The 9,200-nt window shown below is 62.8% G+C and overlaps 1 protein-coding gene across 1 annotated transcript; it reads right to left on the bottom strand.

The window, feature by feature from the left end:
- Positions 1 to 3,071: 3,071 nt before the first annotated feature.
- On the bottom strand, positions 3,072 to 9,026 carry LOC145396309 (uncharacterized; the record flags this gene model as incomplete). The annotated part of the gene is made up of 5 exons (XM_080269710.1): positions 3,072 to 3,169; positions 4,889 to 5,050; positions 6,626 to 6,860; positions 7,509 to 7,634; positions 8,535 to 9,026. Coding segments are annotated over 5 exons (1,113 nt in total), but the record flags the coding sequence as incomplete, so codon positions are not given.
- Between the last annotated feature and the right edge of the window lie 174 nt (positions 9,027 to 9,200).

The raw sequence follows: 9,200 nt of genomic DNA on the forward strand, positions 1-9,200 counted from the left end.
TCGTGGTCGTGGTCGTGGTTGTGGTCGTGGTGGTCGTGGTCGTGGTCGTGGTGGTCGTGGTCGTGGTCGTGGTCGTGGTGGTCGTGGTCGTGGTGGTCGTGGTCGTGGTGGTCGTGGTCGTGGTGGTCGTGGTCGTTGTCGTCGTGGTCGTGGTTGTGGTTCTGGTCGTCGTGGTCGTGATCATGGTCGTCGTGGTCGTCATGGTCGTGGTCGTCGTGGTCGTGGTCGTGGTCATGTTCGTGGTCATGGTCGTCGTGGTCGTCGTGGTCGTGGTCGTGGTCGTGGTCGTCGTGGTCGTCGTGGTCGTCGTGGTCGTGGTCGTCGTGGTCGTGGTCGTGGTCGTCATGGTCATGGTGGTCGTGGTTGTGGTCGTGGTCGTGGTCGTGGTCGTTGTCGTCAAGGCCGTGGTGGTGGTGGTGGTGGTGGTGGTGGTCGTGGTGGTGGTGGTGGTCGTGGTGGTGGTCGTGGTGGTGGTGGTGGTGGTGGTGGTCGTGGTGGTGGTGGTGGTGGTCGTTGTTGTCGTCGTGGTCGTCGTCGTCGTGGTCGTCTTGCTCGTCATGGTCGTCGTCGTTGTCGTGGTCGTGGTCATGGTCATGGTCGTGGTCGTGGTCGTTGTCGTTGTCTGCGTGGTCATCGTCGTCGTGGTCGTCGTCGTGGTCGTCATCGTCGTGGTCGTCGTCGTCGTCGTTGTGGTCGTGGTCGTGGTGGTCGTGGTCGTGGTCGTCGTGGTCGTGGTGGTCGTGGTCGTGGTTCTGGTCGTCGTGGTCGTGGTCGTCGTGGTCGTGGTCGTCGTGGTCGTGGTCGTGGTCGTGGTCGTGGTCGTCGTGGTCGTGGTCGTCGTGGTCGTGGTCGTCGTGGTCGTGGTCGTGGTCGTGGTCGTGGTCATGGTCGTGGTCGTCGTGGTCGTGGTCATCGTGGTCGTGGTCGTCGTGGTCGTGGTCGTGGTCGTGGTCGTGGTTGTGGTCGTGGTCGTGGTCGTGGTCGTGGTTGTGGTCGTGGTCGTGGTCGTGGTCGTGGTCGTCGTGGTCGTGGTGGTGGTCGTGGTGGTGGTGGTGGTGGTGGTGGTGGTCGTCGTGGTGGTGGTGGTCGTGGTCGTGGTCGTGGTCGTGGTCGTCGTTGTTGTCGTCGTGGTCGTCGTCGTCGTGGTCATCGTCGTCGTGGTCGTCGTCGTCGTGGTCGTCGTCGTTGTCGTGGTCGTGGTCGTGGTCGTGGTGGTGGTCGTGGTCGTGGTCGTTGTTGTTGTCGTCGTGGTCATCGTCGTCGTGGTCATCGTCGTCGTGGTCGTGGTCGTGGTCGTGGTCGTCGTGGTCATGGTCGTGGTCGTGGTCGTCGTGGTCGTGGTCGTGGTCATCGTCGTGGTCGTGGTCATTGTGGTCGTGGTCGTTGTGGTCGTGGTCGTGGTCGTGGTCGTGGTCGTGGTCATTGTGGTCGTGGTCGTGGTCGTCGTGGTCGTGGTCGGCTTGGTCGTGGTCGTGGTCGTAGTGGTCATTGTGGTCGTGGTCGTGGTCATTGTGGTCTTGGTCGTGGTCGTAGTGGTCATTGTGGTCGTGGTCGTGGTCATTGTGGTCGTGGTCGTTGTCGTGGTCGTGGTCGTGGTCGTGGTCGTGGTCGTCGTCGTTGTCGTCGTGGTCATCGTCGTCGTGGTCGTCGTCGTCGTGGTCGTGGTCGTGGTCGTGGTCGTCGTCATGGTCGTTGTGGTCGTCGTGGTCGTTGTGGTCGTGGTCGTGGTCGTGGTTGTGGTCGTGGTGGTCGTGGTCGTGGTCGTGGTCGTGGTCGTGGTCGTGGTCGTGGTGGTCGTGGTCGTGGTCGTGGTCGTGGTCATGGTCGTGGTCGTGGTCGTGGTCGTCGTCGTCGTCGTGGTCGTCATCGTTGTTGTGGTCGTGGTCGTGGTCGTGGTCGTTGTCGTGGTCGTCGTGGTCGTGGTCGTGGTCGTCGTGGTCGTGGTCGTCGTGGTGGTGGTCGTGGTCGTGGTCGTGGTCGTCGTGGTCGTGGTCGTGGTGGTCGTGGTCATGGTCGTGGTCGTGGTGGTGGTCGTGGTCGTGGTGGTCGTGGTCGTCGTCGTGGTCGTGGTCGTCGTGGTCGTCGTCGTGGTCGTGGTCGTGGTCGTCGTCGTCGTGGTCGTGGTCGTCATGGTCGTGGTCGTGGTCGTCGTGGTCGTCGTGGTCGTGGTCGTGGTCGTGGTCGTCGTGGTCATGGTCGTCGTGGTCGTCGTGGTCGTGGTCGTCGTGGTCGTGGTCGTCGTGGTCGTCGTCGTGGTCGTGGTCGTCGTGGTCGTGGTCGTCGTGGTCGTGGTCGTGGTCGTGGTCGTGGTGGTCGTGGTCGTGGTCGTCGTGGTCGTGGTCGTCGTGGTCGTGGTCGTCGTGGTCGTGGTCGTCGTGGTCGTGGTGGTCGTGGTCGTGGTCGTCGTCGTGGTCGTGGTCGTGGTCGTGGTCGTGGTCGTGGTCGTCGTGGTCGTGGTTGTGGTCGTGGTCGTGGTTGTGGTCGTGGTCGTGGTTGTGGTCGTGGTGGTCGTGGTCGTGGTCGTGGTCGTGGTCGTCGTGGTCGTGGTCGTCGTGGTCGTCGTGGTCGTGGTCGTTGTGGTCGTGGTTGTGGTCGTGGTCGTGGTCGTCGTGGTCGTGGTCGTCATCGTCGTCGTGGTCGTCGTCGTGGTCGTGGTCGTTGTCGTCGTTGTGGTCGTGGTCGTGGTCGTGGTCGTTGTCGTCGTCGTGGTCGTCATCGTCGTTGTCGTGGTCGTGGTCGTGGTCGTGGTCGAGGTGGTCGTGGTCATGGTCGTGGTTGAGGTGGTCGTGGTCGTGGTGGTCGTGGTCGTGGTGGTCGTCGTGGTCGTCATCGTCGTCGTGGTCGTGGTCGTGGTCGTGGTCGTGGTCGTCATCGTCGTGGTCGTCGTCGTCGTGGTCGTCGTCGTCGTCGTCGTCGTTGTGGTCGTGGTGGTCGTGGTCGTGGTGGTCGTGGTCGTGGTCGTGGTGGTCGTGGTCGTGGTCATGGTCGTGGTCGTTGTGGTCGTGGTCGTTGTGGTCGTGGTCGTCGTGGTCGTGGTCGTCGTGGTCGTGGTCGTCGTGGTCGTGGTCGTCGTGGTCGTGGTCGTCGTGGTCGTGGTCGTCGTGGTCGTGGTCGTCGTGGTCGTGGTCGTCGTGGTCGTGGTCGTGGTCGTGGTCGTGGTTGTGGTCGTGGTCGTGGTCGTGGTCGTGGTTGTGGTCGTGGTTGTGGTCGTGGTCGTGGTCGTGGTCGTGGTTGTGGTTGTGGTCGAGTTTGTGGTCGTGGTTGTGGTCGTCGTCGTGGTGGTGGTCGTGGTCGTGGTCGTTGTGGTCGTGGTTGTGGTCGTGGTCGTCGTCGTCATCGTCGTCGTGGTCGTCGTCGTGGTCGTCGTCGTGGTCGTGGTCGTTGTCGTCGTTGTGGTCGTGGTCGTCGTGGTCGTTGTCGTCGTGGTCGTTGTCGTCGTCGTGGTCGTCATCGTCGTGGTCGTGGTCGTCGTCGTCGTGGTGGTGGTGGTCGTGGTCGTGGTCGTGGTCGTGGTGGTCGTGGTCGTGGTGGTCGTGGTCGTGGTGGTCGTGGTGGTCGTGGTCGTGGTGGTCGTGGTCGTTGTGGTCGTGGTCGTGGTCGTCGTGGTCGTGGTCGTGGTTGTCGTGGTCGTGGTTGTCGTGGTCGTGGTCGTTGTGGTCGTGGTCGTCGTGGTCGTGGTCGTCGTGGTCGTGGTCGTGGTCGTGGTCGTGGTCGTGGTTGTGGTCGTGGTCATCGTTGTGGTGGTGGTCGTGGTCGTGGTCGTGGTCGTGGTCGTGGTCGTTGTGGTCTTGGTCATGGTCGTGGTCGTGGTCGTGGTCGTCGTGGTCGTCGTGGTCGTGGTCGTCGTCGTGGTCATGGTCGTGGTCGTCGTCGTGGTCGTGGTCGTCGTAGTCATGGTCGTCGTGGTCGTCGTGGTCGTCGTCATCGTGGTCGTCGTGGTCGTCGTGGTCGTGGTCGTCATGGTCGTGGTCGTCGTGGTCGTGGTCGTCGTGGTCGTGGTCGTCGTGGTCGTGGTCGTCGTGGTCGTGGTCGTCGTGGTCGTGGTCGTCGTGGTCGTGGTGGTCGTGGTCGTGGTCGTCGTGGTCGTGGTCGTGGTCGTCGTGGTCGTGGTGGTGGTCGTGGTGGTGGTCGTGGTGGTGGTGGTGGTGGTGGTTTTCGTGGTGGTGGTGGTGGTGGTCGTGGTCGTTGTCGTGGTCGTCGTTGTTGTCGTCGTGGTCGTCGTCATCGTGGTCATCGTCGTCGTGGTCGTCTCTCTCGTCGTGGTCGTCGTCGTTGTCGTGGTCGTGGTCGTGGTCGTGGTCGTGGTCGTGGTCGTGGTCGTTGTCGTTGTCTGCGTGGTCATCGTCGTCGTGGTCGTGGTCGTGGTCGTGGTCGTCGTGGTCGTGGTCGTCGTGGTCGTGGTCGTGGTCGTGGTCGTGGTCATTGTGGTCGTGGTCGTGGTCGTGGTCGTCGTGGTCGTGGTCGTGGTCGTCGTGGTCATTGTGGTCGTGGTCGTGGTCATTGTGGTCGTGGTCGTGGTCGTCGTGGTCTTGGTCGTCGTCGTGGTTGTGATCGTGGTCGTCGTCGTGGTCGTGGTCGTCGTCGTTGTCGTTGTGGTCATCGTCGTCGTGGTCGTCGTCGTCTACGTGGTCGTGATCGTGGTCGTGGTCGTCGTCATGGTCGTTATGGTCGTCGTGGTCGTGGTGGTCGTTGTGGTCGTGGTCGTGGTCGTGGTCGTGGTCGTGGTCGTGGTCGTGGTCGTGGTCGTGGTCGTGGTCGTGGTCGTCGTCGTGGTCGTGGTCATCGTCGTGGTCGTGGTCGTGGTCGTCGTCGTTGTCGTCGTGGTCATCGTCTTCGTGGTCGTGGTCGTGGTCGTGGTCGTCTTCGTGGTCGTGGTCGTGGTCGTGGTCGTGGTGGTGGTCATCGTCGTGGTCGTGGTGGTGGTGGTGGTGGTCGTCGTGGTGGTGGTCGTCTTCGTGGTGGTGGTGGTGGTCGTGGTGGTGGTGGTGGTGGTGGTGGTGGTGGTCGTCGTCGTGGTGGTGGTCGTGTTCGTGGTGGTGGTGGTCGTCGTCGTGGTGGTTGTTCTCGTGGTGGTGGTCGTGGTCGTGGTGGTTGTCGTCGTCGTGGTGGTGGTCGTGGTCGTCGTTGTGGTCGTGGTCGTCGTTGTGGTCGTGGTCATCGTCGTCGTGGTCGTGGTCGTGGTCGTGGTCGTCATGGTCGTCGTGGTCGTGGTCGTGGTCGTGGTTGTCTTGGTCGTCGTCGTCGTCATCGTGGTCGAGGTCTTCGTCGTCGTGGTCGTGGTCGTTGTCGTCGTCTTCGTGGTCGTCGTCGTGGTCGTCGTCGTCGTTGTGGTCGTGGCCGTCGTCGTGGTCGTGGTCGTGGTCGTGGTCGTCGTGGTCGTGGTCGTGGTCGTGGTCGTCGTGGTCGTGGTCGTCGTGGTCGTCGTCGTCGTCATCGTGGTCGTGGTCGTGGTCGTGGTCGTCGTTGTGGTCGTGGTCGTCGTTGTGGTCGTGGTCGTCGTTGTGGTCGTCGTCGTCGTCGTCGTCGTGGTCGTCATCGTCGTCGTGGTCGTTGTCGTCGTCGTGGTCGTCATCGTCGTGGTCGTCGTCGTCGTCGTCGTCGTCGTCGTTGTGGTCGTGGTGGTCGTGGTCGTGGTGGTCGTGGTCGTGGTGGTCGTGGTCGTGGTGGTCGTGGTCGTGGTCGTGGTCGTGGTCGTTGTGGTCGTGGTCGTTGTGGTCGTGGTCGTGGTCGTTGTGGTCGTGGTCGTCGTGGTCGTGGTCGTCGTGGTCGTGGTCGTCGTGGTCGTGGTCGTGGTCGTGGTTGTAGTCGTGGTTGTGGTCGTGGTTGTGGTCGTGGTTGTGGTTGTGGTCGTGGTTGTGGTTGTGGTCGTGGTTGTGGTTGTGGTCGTGGTTGTGGTCGTGGTTGTGGTCGTGGTCGAGTTTGTCGTCGTGGTTGTGGTCGTCGTGGTCTTGGTTCTGGTCGTGGTCATGGTCGTGGTCGTTGTAGTCGTGGTTGTGGTCGTGGTCGCCTTCGTGGTCGTGGTCGTCATCGTCGTCGTGGTCGTGGTCATTGTCGTCGTCGTGGTCGTTGTCGTCGTGGTCGTTGTCGTCGTCGTGGTCGTCATCGTCGTTGTGGTGGTCGTCGTCGTCGTGGTGGTGGTTGTGGTCGTGGTCGAGGTGGTCGTGGTCGTGGTCGTGGTGGTCGTGGTCGTGGTGGTCGTCGTGGTCGTCATCGTCGTCGTGGTCGTCATCGTCGTCGTGGTCGTCATCGTCGTGGTCGTCGTCGTCGTCGTCGTCGTCGTTCTGGTCGTGGTGGTCGTGGTCGTGGTCGTGGTGGTCGTGGTCGTGGTCGTGGTCGTCGTGGTCGTGGTCGTGGTCGTGGTTGTGGTCGTGGTTGTGGTCGTGGTCGTGGTTGTGGTCGTGGTTGTGGTCGTGGTTGTGGTCGTGGTTGTGGTTGTGGTCGTGTTTGTGGTCGTGGTTGTGGTCGTCGTGGTCTTGGTTCTGGTCATGGTCGTGGTCGTGGTCGTCGTGGTCGTGGTCGTGGTCGTGGTCGTCGTCGTGGTCGTCGTCGTGGTCATTGTCGTCGTTGTGGTCGTGGTCGTCGTGGTCGTCGTGGTCGTTGTCATCGTCGTGGTCGTCATCGTCGTGGTGGTGGTCGTCGTCGTGGTGGTGGTGGTCGTCGTGGTGGTGGTCGTGGTCGTGGTCGTGGTCGTGGTGGTGGTGGTGGTCGTGGTGGTGGTGGTCGTGGTCGTGGTCGTCGTGGTCGTGGTGGTCGTGGTCGTGGTGGTCGTGGTCGTGGTGGTTGTGGTCGTGGTCGTGGTCGTGGTCGTGGTCGTCGTGGTCGTGGTCGTGGTCATCGTGGTCGTGGTCGTGGTTTTCGTGGTCGTGGTCGTTGTGGTCGTGGTCGTTGTGGTCGTTTTCGTCGTGGTCGTGGTCGTCGTGGTCGTGGACGTTGTCGTGGTTGTGGTCGTGGTCATGGTTATGGTCTTGGTTGTGGTCGTGGTTGTGGTCATGGTTGTGGTCGTCGTGGTCTTGGTCGTATTCGTCGTCGTGGTCGTGGTCGTCGTAGTCGTCGTCGTGGTCATGGTCGTCGTCGTGGTCATGGTCGTGGCCGTCGTCGTGGTCGTGGTCGTGGTCGTGGTCGTGGTCGTCGTCGTGGTCGTGGTCGTGGTCGTCGTCGTCATGGTCGTCGTCGTCGTCGTGGTCGTCGTCATCGTGGTCGTCGTCGTCGTCGTGGTCGTCGTCGTCGTCATGGTCGTGGTCGTCGTGGTCGTGGTCGTCGTGGTCGTGGTCGTGGTCGTGGTCGTCGTGGTCGTGGTCGTGGTCGTGGTCGTCGTGGTCGTGGTCGTGGTCGTCGTGGTCGTGGTCGTCATGGTCGTTGTCGTGGTCGTGGTTGTGGTCGTGGTCGTGGTTGTGGTCGTGGTCGTCGTTGTCGTGGTCGTGGTCGTGGTCGTCGTGGTCGTGGTCGTGGTCGTCGTGGTCGTGGTCGTCGTGGTCGTGGTCGTCGTGGTCGTGGTCGTCGTGGTCGTGGTTGTGGTCGTGGTCGTGGTTGTGGTCGTGGTTGTGGTCGTGGTCGTGGTTGTCGTGGTCGTGGTCGTGGTCATCGTGGTCATCATGGTCGTGGTCGTGGTGGTCGTGGTCGTCGTGGTCGTGGTTGTGGTCGTGGACGTGGTTGTGGTCGTGGTCTTGGTCCTGGTTTTGGTCATGGTTGTGGTCGTCGTGGTCTTGGTCATCATGGTCTTGGTCGTCTTGGTCTTGGTCATCATGGTCTTGGTCGTCGTGGTCGTGGTTGTGGTCGTGGTCGTGGTCGTGGTCGTGGTGTCGTGGTCGTCGTGGTCGTGGTTGTGGTCGTGGTTGTGTTCGTGGTCGTGGTTTTGGTCATAGTTGTGGTCGTCGTGGTCTTGGTCGTCGTGGTCGTGGCCGGCGTCGTGGTCATGGTGGTGGTCGTGGTGGTGGTCGTGGTGGTGGTCGTGGTGGTGGTCGTAGTCGTGGTCGTGGTCGTGGTCGTGGTCGTGGTCGTCGTCGTCGTCGTGGTCGTCGTCGTGGTCATGGTCGTCGTCGTGGTCGTGGTCGCTCGTCGTGGTCGTGGTTGTCGTCGTGGTCGTCGTCGTGGTCGTGGTCGTGGTCGTGGTCGTGGTCGTCGTGGTCGTGGTCGTCGTGGTCGTGGTCGTGGTGGTCGTGGTCGTGGTCGTGGTCGTGGTCGTGGTCGTGGTCGTGGTCGTCATGGTCGTGGTCGTCATGGTCGTGGTCGTCGTGGTCGTGGTCGTCGTGGTCGTGGTCGTCGTGGTCGTGGTCGTGGTCGTCGTGGTCGTGGTCGTGGTCGTCGTGGTCATGGTCGTGGTCGTGGTTGTCGTGGTCGTGGTCGTTGTGGTCGTGGTTGTCGTGGTCGTGGTTGTCGTGGTTGTCGTTGTTGTTGTCGTTGTTGTGGTCGTGGTCGTGGTCGTGGTCGTCGTGGTCGTGGTCGTGGTCGTGGTTGTGGTCGTCGTGGTCGTGGTCGTGGTCGTGATCGTGGTCATAGTTGTGGTCGTCGTGTTCGTCGTGGTCGTGGTCGTGGTCGTGGCCGTCGTCGTGGTCGTGATCGTCGTGGTCATAGTCGTGGTTGTGGTCGTGATTGTGGTTGTGGTTGTGGTTGTGGTTGTGGTCGTGGTGGTCGTGGTCGTGGTCGTGGTGGTCGTGGTCGTCGTGGTCGTGGTCGTGGTCGTGGTGGTCGTGGTCGTGGTGGTCGTGGTCGTGGTGGTCGTCGTCGTCGTCGTGGTCGTGGTGGTCGTCGTCGTGGTCGTGGTTCTGGTCGTCGTGGTCGTGGTCATGGTCGTCGTGGTCGTCATGGTCGTGGTCGTCGTGGTCGTGGTCGTGGTCATGTTCGTGGTCATGGTCGTCGTGGTCGTCGTGGTCGTGGTAATCGTGGTCGTGGTCGTCATGGTCGTCGTGGTCGTGGTTGTGGTCGTGGTCGTGGTCGTCGTGGCCGTGGTGGTGGTGGTGGTGGTGGTGGTGGTGGTGGTGGTGGTCGTGGTGGTGGTGGTGGTGGTCGTGGTCGTTGTCGTGGTCGTCGTTGTTGTCGTCGTGGTCGTCGTCATCGTGGTCATCGTCGTCGTGGTCGTCTCTCTCGTCGTGGTCGTCGTCGTTGTCGTGGTCGTGGTCATGGTCATGGTCGTGGTCGTGGTCGTGGTCGTTGTTGTTGTCTGCGTGGTCATCGTCGTCGTGGTCGTGGTCGTCGTCGTCGTC

The sequence above is a fragment of the Coenobita brevimanus genome, chromosome 36 (genome assembly GCF_032717465.1).
Source record: "Coenobita brevimanus isolate Jiangsu-jjx chromosome 36, ASM3271746v2, whole genome shotgun sequence".
NCBI lineage: Eukaryota > Metazoa > Arthropoda > Malacostraca > Decapoda > Coenobitidae > Coenobita > Coenobita brevimanus.